The sequence below is a fragment of the Cinclus cinclus genome, chromosome 1, assembly GCF_963662255.1.
Source record: "Cinclus cinclus chromosome 1, bCinCin1.1, whole genome shotgun sequence".
Taxonomy (NCBI): Eukaryota; Metazoa; Chordata; class Aves; order Passeriformes; family Cinclidae; genus Cinclus; species Cinclus cinclus.
This window is the reverse complement of record NC_085046.1, coordinates 115692253-115706051: the sequence shown is the minus strand read 5'-3', so window position 1 is coordinate 115706051 and position 13799 is coordinate 115692253. Positions and strand designations below refer to the sequence as shown.

The window sequence follows — 13799 nt, the reverse complement described above, 5'->3', positions numbered from 1 at the left end:
CTGTAACATCTCCAGAAATCACTCTTTTTGAAGGGGAATTACTGAATGCAGAAACCAAATATCATCAGTGTTGTTCTGTGTAGTGTCACAAGCCTTTCATTAAGACTATTTTTTGTGGATGGCAGCAGTGGAGCAAACCTAACGCCTATGAAAGTTAAAATTTTTTTTGTGTGGATTTTACTATCACTTAGGCAGAATTGGTTGTGTTTGAGGAAACAAAAGATGTTGAGATCCTGAGATGGCTACAACCACCTGATGCTGTGAAAGTGAGGATGTGAGTATTCTTAGGATGTGCAAGGCTCTTCCTTTGAAAAAAGTAGTCCTTTGAATGGGTTGTGGTGTTGGATGTGTTTGTTTGGCCTTCAAGTTGCAAGTTACAGTTTCCTGAGAGAATTAAAGGACAAGGGGAAAGGATGTGAATCTAGTATGACTCCCCTGGACTTTTTCCAAGGCAGCAACCTGAACAAATTAATGTTACTGGCTCAGCTCATTTACAAATACAACAGTACTGAGACTGGCCTTCTCAAAGAGGATGAAACAATTATAGAACAAAAAATCTTAATGTTCAGGCTGCAAATTGAAAATTAAAACTGCCAGGGTTGAAGTTGTTTTCAAAATGCCTTTTGTGAAGGATCAGTGGATAAAATAAGCTAGAATCAATTTTTAAAGTATGATTTTATATAACCACAAAAGGGAAAATTAAGCTTATTTTAAAACTCTAAGACCAGTATTCGTAATTTTTGAATACTTCATTTTTTGTGAATGCAAACGCTTAGTACATTATATCTCCATTATTAAAAAAAGAAGAAGAAAAAAAGAAAAAAAAGAGGGAAAAATATCTGTCAATCTACCTGAAGCAATTAATCAATGCTATGTTGAAGATCCTATATTTGAAGGAAGCAGCTCTGGAACCAGATAGCTGGAGCAACCAGGACTTGTACTTCAAACACAAGCACTGAAATAAAGATACAAGACAGCAGGGAGGCCCTGTTTTGTCAAAAGGCAGCCAAAAAGAGACAGAAAAAGGATCAGCAGACATTGCCACAGCAAATATAGTTACAGGACCTTGAGAAAAATTCCTGAAGAAAAACTTGATATTAGAGGCAGATGTATAAATCTTGAAGAAATAAATTACTCCTTATTTTTACTTTCTCTTGTTTGTGGGAAGCATCTACATGCAGTCATTTGTACTTTTTTACAAATAAGCACCTATTATTTTCATCCTTTTCTTTCCATAAAAGAAGAAAAAATAACAAAAAAATACAGAAAATCTTTAATTCATTTTTTAGTCTTTTAACTTTTTTAAAAGTTGCAAAGCCTGCTTTTCAGATGTCATTAGAGATTTTTTATGATACTGTGGAATGATTTGTTAAAATTGCCATGTTTCTTAATATTACACTGGTTGTCCTTTTTTGTATGTTACTGTCTTACAGTTCAGACTATATTGAAAGGGGAAAATTAGGTAATGACACTTCATTTTATAGATCTCCGCACAGCCCTAGGACACATTTGTTACAACAGCAGAATTAATTTTTATAAAAGTAACTGTAGTACATACTTCTCTTTATTCCAGACAATATTTTGACTTCACCTAAAGATTACTAAGAAGGCCTTATGCAATACCAAAGAATAACTACAGGCGATCAGGTCTTTGCAGAACGATTCCAATTATGTTGTAGTTAGTTTCACTCCACAAAAACACATTTCAGGCTCTCTGGGATTTTTCATCTTGATCTGGCTGAGCTCTTGACCACTCCATTTCCTTGCATTAGGCTGAGTTAGCTTTGGTTAATATTTTGCAACAGTTTAGTGGACAAGTAAATGCACTGCTTTCACTTCTGCATGAGAAGTATATTAAGTCATAAGGTATTCAAGCAAATGTCTGAAGCAAAGTGTATCAGTAATGTCATTGGTGATGAGGGGCTCTCAGAATGCCACCTGTATCTTAGTCATTGAAAAATGTTTTCTAATATTTGAAAATCTAATTCTGTTTAAGATTTGAGACAGTTTTGCTTTTATTTCATATACCTGCTGTTTACTACTACAGTTTGTTAAGGTTATATATAGGAATAATTGAATCCCACTGCATTATCTTCAACCTGTATTACATTCTCATATATTCCAGACTTCCTATTGTGCTATTCTTGTGTTGGCTTAGCCCAGACTTGTCTCTTGTGCTAGTACTTAGGTTACAGGACATTTGAGGTGGGTAAAGGTGAGTTACTGCTGCTGTCCTGCTGACAACATTTCTGTAATACAGCCCAGACTCTTTGCTTCCCCAATGGTATCGCTGTATATAATTTCATTTGTAGTCCATTCTTAACCCTCAAATCCTTTTGTGCCCAGTCAGTATTAGTTACCCACGAACAGCTTATTTAAGAAATCAAGAGGTGAGAAAATCCTGGTAGAGACAAACCTGTCCGCCAGGATGAAGCCAGTAATGGCAGGTGTGTCTGGTGTCTCACAAGTCTCCTTGGCTTTTAACAGGGAGTCTACATCTGCTAAGCCTCTTTCTGAAGTTAAATCCCAAAATTATCCTGAATTACTTTTAAATGATTCATATAAAATATTCTCTGAGAGAAAGTGAATGTGTGTATAGATTTTAGCAGAGAATAACAATAAGATGCTGGGAAAAGGCATTCATTGGCAGCACAGCATACACAAATTGCCATTTTCCCCAGACTTGCAAGACTCTTTTATTCAAACAGAATTGAAGGCTTTATCAGAATAAAAGTGAATTTAAATTGCAGGAGCCAGCTAGAAGTGGTTTACATGTAAATGAGAACTTAAGAAATGCAAAGATTTCCCACCATCTCTCCCTAGGTCGAAGTTTATTCCTGTTCCTCTTTTACTTAGTTTTCAAATTAATATTGCAGTATATTTGGAAGAAGGATTTTTTTCATCAGTCTTTTTCTCTTTCAATATAAATCACATTTCTTCTTTTGTACCTCTACAACAGAGAGGTAGGAATAACCCTGGGAAAGCAAGGCAATGCACACTTTATGGAGAAACGTTGCAAAGTGGGAACAGCTTAGAGGATCACAGCTCCAAGATAACAGGAGAGGACAAAGATGACTTAGATAGGGTTATCACACTGAGGTGTAGATTCTCCTGCTTAGAAATGCCCATACAAAAGCAATCCTGTGTGCTAACACATAGCCTAGCACTCTGAAGCAGTGTAGGCAGCATACATACTCTGTAGATTGATCTGTGCATATCTAAAATATGTGACTGGCATCTCTTGGATTTGCTGTGAAAGGCAACCAGGAGGAAAGAAACAGTGAAATATTTAGCTCTGGCAAGGGGAACAAATGTTTCTGATCACACCATAGCAGTGGCCTTTTGTTGTTACCCCTTTTTTTCACCTACGTTACTTCATTCATAGCTGAATTTATGGAATCCAGTTCCTCTACTGACTTGTTATCAAACCAGAAAAGCTCAGAGTGCAACTCTGTGGAAAAGAGCACAGGACTACCTGTAGGAAAGAGTGAGGAAGATGCGGGGACAGCTTGTAGCTACAACATGGTGAAGAAAAGCATATTGATTTAAAAAGGTTAAAAAAAGTCTTCCTCCTTCATTAATTCGGACCATCAGGTCTTGGTGCAGTATGTGAAAATATATGTGTTTCAAAGTACACTTGAGAGTAGTTCTATGGATTCAGACCAAAAGTTCTCCTGCCAGGAACAGGCCCCTAATAAGAGGCATGATACACAGCAGGTTGTCAAGGTTAAAATAGAGACCATACTAATTTCACACTGAAAATCAAGTATTTTTTCTTATGTATGTCAATACAGCAGTCACTAGCTTACACTTTCAATCAAATCTTGAATTTTGGTCCCTAAAGATGCATTATGGGATATTACATAAATATTCCACATACACTTTTCAAATAGGATATTATTGAACCTCTAGCATCATGACTTTACAGGGCTCTATGATTTATATTGCACATGTGAAAGAAAACTGGAACCACGTGTTAATGCATTCACAAGACACATGTCATCCACTGTGCCTCTGCAATGGAAAAGTGGAAAAGAGATAGCATCTCTCTATAAAGAAAAAGATATTTGCATATTACCTTCCTCCTTAAAATGAGTCTTTATAGCTTGAGTTTGCTTTGAGTTTTCATAAGCAGTTACATAGGAAATAGTGTCAGCAGGAGGCTAATTGGCTTGCTTTGCCCTCTGTCCCTGCAACAAATGGCCCCTCCAGGAAGTTTCCAGAGCTGAGATTATCATGGTCTGTGACCAAGGGATAGCTGCTTTTTGCTGCCTCTGTGGTTGCTGCACTTATTATAAACAAAAACTCTGAGAATGTAATTAGAATTTAAGACAAAAATTTCCTCTTTCTCAATAAATTATTCAATTTTCTCATTTTTAGGAATCAAATCTCCAGTCATGACATATTAATTATGATGCCCCAACTCTTTTATTATTTTAAACATGACAAAGGAGGCAAAAAACAGATCTTTATTCAATTGTTTTTTCTGATTTATTGGAATTACTTTACTCCTCCATCTTTTCCCCTGTCCTCCTATTCTATCTGCTTGGTTAAATTTCTAGGTGTGCATGGAACCTGGGTGCTTGTACCATTTAATTTCCCACATCACTGAGAGCTTCCCATGCTCCTGGTGCTCTCACTAGCACAACCACAGGACCAGCCTTGTCACTCTCATCCTCCACCCTTAACCATGGCAAAGAAATACCCTGAAGTACTGTGACTGTGGTGGCAGGGTAGAATTTACCCCAGTGTGCTGTTCAGCTATTTCATGGAAGTGAGCAGCCACCCTGGCTGCTGAATTCACATCCTGACCAAATTCATGCTGTCTGCTGTAACTCCTGTGGGATCACCTGCTAACAGCACCAGTTCATAAGCATCCCTTGTGCTGTTCTGAGGGTGCTGGCATTGGAGGATGTTCAGCACTTGCCAGAGTGAAAAAAGCAGATATTTCAATGTAAAATGCAATTGATACAGGGCTCAGAGTCCAGAGGAAAGAGTTTAAAATAAATCATGGCCTGGGGAAATAATATATCAAGGAAGTATTAAAATTTTAAAATTTCAAATGTATTTAAGGATCCTAGCTCAGTATTTCCATTCATTTCCGATGCTACTACTGCATGTAACTTATTAAATAGCTGACCAGAGAATTTTTTTTTCCTTCCCTGACTCTTTTCAGTCTGTTCCTGCTGCAATGCCTGAATTTGCCTTGGCTGCTTTTAGTTTGGTTGGCAAAGTTAGAAAGTGATTGGAATATTAGGTAGTTAGAAAACTTGATTTGAGGAGTTTTGTGACCAAAAAAAAGTGTTCTGGTCTCTTCCTATAAAGCCCCACCTCAAAAAGCTGCTATTTATAAGAGTATTCATTCATGATTTCCAGCAGTTTCCAAAGTTCAAAAGGGCAAAGAACCATATGGGATGTCACATTGCCTGGCTTCCTACTGTTCTGTGGGTGTAGCTCTGTTGTGGTGATCTTTTGCAGATCCCATCTGTGAGGATGACATGCACAGCCCATGTAGGACTGTGGGTCATTCCTTTAGGGACAGGTGCTATCGCAGCTGTATGCAGTTTCTCTTTTCTGACACCCAGAATCCTCATGCAAAAATCAAGTCTTTTGAGAGTCTGGGAAGAAAAGCAGGGGATGTATATATGTGCCTATGTGTTTGCTGTGTATATGTGTTTGTATATTTATCAGCTGTCCTTCTTTCCACTTTACAAAGCATGGGAATTGGATTTGGTTTCTTTTCACCACAGGAGGAAGGTGGCGTAGAGCCACTTTCCACTCTGCCCTACATTTTCCTGTGTTATCCTGCAGGCAAGCTCCTGCACCTGCATTTCTCACCCCCAGGCACTGCCCTACACAGTTCTTCAGTCAGCCCTCAGCCCAACACCATCCAGTCACCTCTTCCCTCTCAAAATGTATTTGGTTGCCAATCACACTCCGTGGATTTTTTTTTTTCTCTTTTCAGTGAGGCTTCTCTCATTCTTCAACATATGCTTCATAACTTTCTCAGCTGTTGTTTTTCTTTCTCTTTTTCAGACATTTTCTCTGTCTTCTTGGATTCCCTGTGCAGCCCAACACAGGATTCTCATTTGTGTATGTACAATTGCCTTCCCAAATATGGCTTCCATAACAAATGGTGCTAACTGAATTAAGTTGCCGCCTGCAAGCAAATTAAAACATTTCAAGACAGAGCTTCTTTTCATATTCTTTCTCCAACATTTAATTTGCACATCTGTTCTCTTCAAAATGAGTATTCTGCTTATTCTATGCTGCATTCCCTTACTATCCTGAATTCTGCTACCATTCCAGACCAGCTCAGTAATGTGAGTTATTTTTTAATGCAGTGTGCTTCTAAGCTATTTCTTGGTCAATGCAATGCTTGAACCACAATGTCAGTCTACATTACTGTAAGCATCTCCCGACACAGAATCACTAGCTCCTAACCAAATCCAAAGACTTGATGTGTAAAAATCATTATAATGTTAGGGCTGGCTGCACTTCAGCTGTAATCTCTCATGATGAACAAACATGAGGCTGAATTATTGCCACAGTTTGCCTGTGACTGTAAATCAATCTCAACTGATTTTTATTCTCTCATTTTCTATTAACTATCTGAGACTATGCTTGAAATATATTGGAACAATCAGCACTTGAGATACATTCTTTTATACCAACAGGATCTGATGATGATAATATCCTTGTAATTACACCATTTTGAGCATTCTCAGGAAGGACATACTTGGGTTTTATCACAATCCTTTAAAAAATTTATAGCTGTTGGTTTATGTCAGAATATTTTCTTTCCCTTTAGCCCCAGTATACTGTCCTACAGAATGGTAAGTATCTGGCATCTGAGATTCCCTAGGTAATAAAAGATGGTTTATGGCTAGCAGTTGACTTGGGATTCTATGTTGTAAACAAAGCAGCAGGTTTTCTCTGTCTGACTCACAGAATTTTTGGAGCTATGTGGCAGCTTCTAAGACACAGACAAGAAGACAGGAATTAATTATCATCTTACTGGAAAAAAAACTATGAAAATATTCTGCCCCCTACCCCCAGCCCTATTTGCAGAGGACTGTGATTGGAGTCCTTCTTCTGGCTCTCTACACAAAAACAAATTTTACTCTGGCCGAACAACCTTGAAAGAAATACTTTTGCTTGGTAATGAACACCTTTTCCTGAATTACTTGTTCACCCAAAGCTTCATCTCCTTGGTGTATAAGCAATGTGTATTAGAAGACAGCAGCAGACAGGAACAGCTGTGGAAATTCCTGAAGGCTTTCCTCAATCCAACAGCTGACAAGACTGTCTTACCTAACTTCTTTTAAAGCTTCAGTTTCACTACAGGTGGATCAGAGGAGTGAGACCTTAGATTCAGTGAAGGTGAGGAAATGAAAAAGTGTGAGAAAAAGTATTTCTACTCCAACACACAGAACATTGTTTTTTACATGCAATCTCTGTTCAGGTCTCATCAAAACTGTGTATGCATTTGTTTGTTTTACAAACTGGAATTTTTTATCATGCAAATTATTTAATCAAAAAAATTCATTACATGATGAGTTTGACATCCTTATCTGTCTTTATTGCTGCACAAATTTGCATTCAAAATAAGGTGCTCTGTAAGCAATGGTAGAAGTGAAGTCTTCGTGGGTTTCAGGTGGGTTCACACCTTGAGTTCTGATCAAAATGAAAAATGTCCCTCCCCTGTACTAGTGTACAGTAATATAGCTCAATGGTTTTTTTCTCCCTCACTATGGAACTTTCTGGATCTCCTTTACTATTCATCTGCTCATTTTCATGTATTCAATATTGAATAAGTGAAAATGAAGGCATTGAATATGTGATTAATTAACAGATCCAAAATATACTATGCAAGACCTAGAGAGAAAGTGATGACATAATCTCTAAGAAATCTGTCTGAACAATGGAGAGAAATCAAACCTATGCAGAACAAGCAACATAAGTGTAACTCTGGAACCATGATAGATCTGAGCTAGTGATTTGGCAATAAGAATTATCATTCCCTAGGGTTATTTTCCCTGTTATCAAGAAGGTTTTGGTCAAAACAACCATCATTATATTTTTTAACTATGTGGAAACAAAAATAAAATTCTTGCCAGTGAGCTTTGCAGATGTCACAAAGCCCTTGAAATGATAACTGGGGAGCAGGACATGTTTAGCTCTGCACAAGAGCATGAATCACATGCTAGACTGTGCCCACATTATGGATGAGAATGTATGACACATTTACCAGTGGCATTTGTATTTTAGGAAACTGACTTGAAAGCAAATTTGAGCTGAACACGAGCTCAAAATGGGATAGAGTAGTTAAGAGCAGAGTGACAATCTTGTATCTAAAAGGAGGAAACTACTGAACAGATGAGATAGGGTTATTACCTGATGACATGTTAGTAAAAAGTTTTATTCTGTTCATCCACCTGCACCTTAGCAACAAAACCAAAATGATAGGAACAGTCCAGAAAAAAAATCAAAACATGAGTATTTTAAACCTGGAAAATCTTCCCAATTCTGAGACTAAAGAAGTTAAAGATGTTTAAGTTTTGGTGTCTTAAATGTATAGTGATACATTAAGCTAGTGGTCTGCTTTGCAGAACATTATCTTTGCTTTGCTGGCTGCTCAGAGGTGGGCTCCTTACCTTGTGGACAACACTAAGTTGTTTTTTCCTTGAAGAAAAGGGTGTTAGGTGTTTTACTTTCCCCATGGTTAAAAGTGAACACGAGAACCTTTGCTGCAGAGCCATTAATGCACTATCTTGTTGCCTGACTTACCCTACAGCGCCGCCTTCCCAGTGAACTCAAAAAAGGGTTAAATGTGACGTGGTCAGGACACAGAAATACAAACATGCGAAGTTATCATACTTTTGTGGTACATTTTAAACAACACGATCTAGCAGATGGAAGCTGAAGCTGGAACCACTGAGACTGGAAATTAAAACCTAGTCTGCTAGAGATGTTAGATCTATCAGTTGCATTCTGATAGCTGAAATTACAAATGTTTCTAGAAGCTTACATGGAAATTCTATCTTTGATACAGGGAATACCATAGAAACATCTTGGTTCTGATTTGTCTATGCAGTCATATTACACAAATAATGACATTTCCTGTTAAAAATCAATATATTTATAAGCACAGGAAGTTTCAGGGTTTCTTCTGCTGCTTTGACATGTGATGTCAACAGCAACCATACTCCCTGGTGCATAAATGGTAAGAATGTCTGGACTAAAAATCAATTTATGGACTACAGCTATTCTGATTTTAACAGACCCTTTAAAAATTATCATTTCTTTATATACAACCCTCATAATTTGGAATTTGATCACAAATAAAGAGAAGGCACATCCAGTGACAAATGAGATTAAAGTTAGGAAGGGCAGGCTGAAGGGTAAGCTCTAAACTCTTGCATGTCAACATCAAGGCTGATTCCATTAGCATTCAACTGAAATGTGAGTTTGTGTATATCTTGCCATCACTGAAGACACGTCTGCAGAAAGGTTGCCCAAGATACATTTATGTAAGGTGTACACAATGCCTGTTTGAACTTTTTTGTAAAATTTGTGTTTCTTCTGGTCAATAACCTGCTCCCATGCTGCTTAATAGGACCTTGCACTCACCATTTCCTTCTCCTTAACAGCTTCTCCTCTTATTGATGCCTTTAGACAGCAAAAAAGGAGGAAGACATCCATTTACTTACAGCCCAAATACTGTCCCAAATCCCTAGTGCACCTGGAGTGCCACAAAAGCCCACAGAAGAAAAACACTTCTTGTCATCTGAATCCACAGAAGAGATGTGGTTCAGTGGCTGAACTGAGGTAAAATTTGCGCATAATCTATAATGTCACTGAGGAGCCTTAGGAAAGTGCATCCTATGCTATTTGCCTCACCTTTTCTTCTTTGAAGGTTAAAATTATATTTTCAGAGATAGGGAGGGTTGCTTTGGTTTTTCGCACAGGCACACGGATGTGTATTAAAGGTCTTGCAAAAAATATGAGCCAAAATCTGACAGGAATCATTATTCTGTCAAAATTTCTTTGCAGGAGCTTTACACACCAGCACTCTCAGCTTTCCAAGAGCAGCACCTGATGTACAAGGTTAATCACAAAGATTCATTTTGTTCAGGGATGAGAAACCCAAAGCTGGCTCTATGTAATACCTAAATCCCTTAGTGCAACCAGCAGAGCCACAGTGCTTCTGTCCTCTAAAGCTGATGCTTTCTATTAATTCCAGATACCTGTGCATTCATCTTTCTTTTCAGGACAATTGGTAACAGAAGACTTCTGTGGTAGGAAGAAAGGCAAACTTGCAGTTCAGAAAGACAGGAGATAAGTACTGTCCTCCTTGTAGTTAATAGGTCTTTCATTACTGCCCTCACCAAACATGTTTGATTAGGCAAAGTTACACTTCTGTTTCATTTTCTGTACACTTATGCATATGCAAATGAAAATCAGAAACACTTCTGAACTCTGCTTTTCACATGGTGGTGAAAGTTTTCCCAGAAAATAAATAACATAAAAAATTGCAAGCATGTGTAGTCTCTAATAGTTTCTATGATGTAAATTCAAAGTTCCAATCTATTGACTCTTAAAGATAAAATGAAAAAATTTAGACCATGGCAACACAAAATCCTGCCTGGAAATCATCAGAATTGATGGTACTTAAAACCTGAATCTGAAATTTTTCTTTCATATGATGTTTATCAAGATTTAACAGAACACATGGCAACCCTACAGCTGATTACACTTCTTCACCTCACCATGAAGGCAATGAAAATGGAATGGAATAACTTACAAACACAAAGACAATGTGGACATGATATTCCTGGACTAGCCCCTTTTCCCTGTACCACTTCAAATAGGTAGTGAAAGCTGACTAATCACATTAACATTTAAGGACACTATTTTATAAAAATGGCTGGGAGATATCTTTGTTCATACCACTCTATAAAGAAATGGCCTGAAAAGAAAATATGTTTTGTGTGAATCTCCCATTTATTGGACTAATAACACAGAGCAACCAGAATGTGTAGAAATCACAATGCAGTTTGTGGAAATAGAGCAGAGGTTTCAATTCCCAAAATGGCTCAAACAAACAAACAATATGTTAGAAAGTCTGAAGACAGAATAAATATTGTCAGTTTCTTCTCCACCAGGAGCGCTACAAGAATCTCCATATGTTTTGAGATGCTTCCTGTCAACCTGGCTGGTCCATGATACAGCTGAAGTAATTGTATGATACAAATTAATGTACATGGAGCAAAAATACATCAGGCTAAAATTTGGAAACATTTCTATACAAAACCTTATCTCTCAATGATCCTACGTCCTAAGAATGAGGACTGGCAGGTGATAAGGTGAGACGGAAGTTAGAGTGTAATAAAGATATGGTTATGAAACGTTTTGCTGAAAATGACCTTGCTGCTTCAAAGATGGCCACAAATATTCCATAACGAGCTGAGTGTGAGTGTGTGTAAAAAGATAAGGACGCTATCTACATTTACCTACTCTGATCCCAGTTGGCTGCAAAAAGCAGAAGAATCTTCCTTCCACAGTGGTCGCGATTTTCCAGTACTCCTGGAAACCCATCTGTCAGAGCCCGTTTGATTCCTGGATCATCAGCCTTGAAGTTTTTGAACATATCCAGATTTAATTGGCGGTATTGGAAGTACTGAGCCAGCAGTCTGAAGGCCTCAGTTTGGTGAAACTTTCTGGCTCGGAGAAATCTCAAGATGAAGGCATCATCTGTACGTAAAAACCCAATGTCAGGCCTCGTGATGATCATGTCCCTGACTTGCTGGATATCCTGGTGCAAAATGTCTGGGTTTTCATTCAGTTCCAGGCGGGCTTTCTCTATAGTCTCTGGACTGAGCCCAGCTTGTAAATGGGTCATCTCTGCAAAAACCTCTTTTCCAAATCCTTAACTTCAGATATTTTAGTAGAAGTGCTGATCCCATTCAACTGATGGTCTGCTGTAAGCATGAGCCATTCAGATGCTTTTTGCTATCAAGCTGATATTTAATAAGTAAAAGCAAAGGGCTTTTTTTATTCTTGCAGAGTAACAGACAGTTCACATGTACTGTAATCCATCCAAAGGAAAGTGTTGTTTATTCCACCATTTACTAAAAGAAAAAGAAAAAAATATAAAAGAAAGATTAAATGTGTATATAAAACTTGCATTCAGAATGCATTTCTGAATTTATTTAGCCATAAAATTTCTTTGTGTAGGAGGATTCCAGTCACATAATTTCAGAATGGATGCATTTAAGATAAGGCAGTCACTAACACCTTGAATATATGTTTTCAGGCTTTCAGGAAAGCTATCCAAGTTATTGACAATTAATACTAAGCTGCATCAACCTGCTATTAGAATATAGTTCTCAAAGTTGTCTTACAGAAGTGTAGGAGTTTCAGCATCCTTAACTTCAAAATAATAGTAATTTTTTTCCACCATTTATGGGAGCAACATTTCAGCTTCAGAAGTAGACAGATTTACCCTCATCATACTAAGTAGAACAACAGTTTGATTTGGTTTTATCACCTGTACTATCAGCTTGTAGCTCTCCTTGGATAAGACCCTGACCTGACTATAAAACTTTAGAAACTCACTGGAAATATTTCCCATTGAGACTCAATATGTCTTCACGGGAAACTTCCCACAAATAAGGTTCTTGATGTATCCAGTCTGGCAGGGTTGGTGTTTTAGTTGAAAAGAAATGTATTTTATTCAAAATTCCTTTTTTCATTATATTGTAGCTTTCCTGAATACCTCGTTCTGAATTTAATTTTGATTTTCATACTTTACCTAGAATTTGTTTTTACAAGTGTTAGAAGAAAATCTGCTTAAGCTGTTATGCATGAGCAAAATGGTACAGGGAATCTCTTACATTATAATGACATAATTAGCAAGAGGTTGTCAGCGAAGTCTGTGTAGCTACGCTTGTGTGAAATAAGATCAAGGTCTGTTTCAATGTGATATGTGTGTGAGGAAAGATCAAGATTCATACAGTTTTTCAGCCATCACAGAAAAAGACAAGCAAACAACAGCCCCCCAACTGCTTAACCGATCTCTCTAATTTCTGAAAAAGAAAAATTTATTTTAAAAATTTAAAGGGAATCCCTCAGTGAAAGGCATACTTTTTGTATTTGAAGAAAGCTGTTTGGAAAGTTATGAATTATTAAAGGCAAAACAACCATTTCATTCAGCTACTCCCCTGGGCTCAGCATTCTCAGATCAAACAAAGGGGAGAGCAGCAGCCAAAGCATTTCTTGGTCCTGGATTTGCTCAAAGTTATGTTGCAGGACCTGGAAGTCAATGAGCTCAAAGAATGCCTCAGTTCCCTGCTTTGTGACCTTGCATGTTACTGATAAAAACTACATTTTAGTTGCCACAGCTGAAGCCCCAGGATGAAATCCCAAAATTTAAATACAGACTGTTTCTGCATATTTGCTTAAAGGACATTTGTGGTGGGAGATAAGCTTTTCATTTAACAGCAATATGAATTGGACTTTTCTGTGGGTGACACAAAGGAGAGTTTATTAAGCATCCTCTTTCTGCATTCACTATGGAGCTGGAGTTGAAAAGGGCTACCTGCAGAGCACAGTATCTGGTGATTGATCAGCCTGGGAAAACTCAAGGAAAGGCAGAGCTGGGAGAAAAGAAGGCTTTGAAAAGGGACTATTGAGTGCAAATTATTCCAGAAAACAAGTCTCCAGGTTCTGACGGGTAGTCCATGAGTGCAGGCTATTAAATTCTTAAAGAAATCAGAGCTGTAATAAAGGTGGAC

At 37.7% G+C, this 13799-nt stretch overlaps 1 protein-coding gene across 1 annotated transcript in view; it reads right to left on the bottom strand.

The window, feature by feature from the left end:
• CLVS1 (clavesin 1) overlaps positions 1–11905 on the bottom strand; it is an 85316-nt gene extending 73411 nt beyond the window's left edge. The window contains exon 1 of the mRNA XM_062501968.1: positions 11517–11905. Coding sequence (XP_062357952.1) covers positions 11517–11905 — 389 coding nt within the window. The remainder of the gene's footprint in view (positions 1–11516) is intronic.
• Between the last annotated feature and the right edge of the window lie 1894 nt (positions 11906–13799).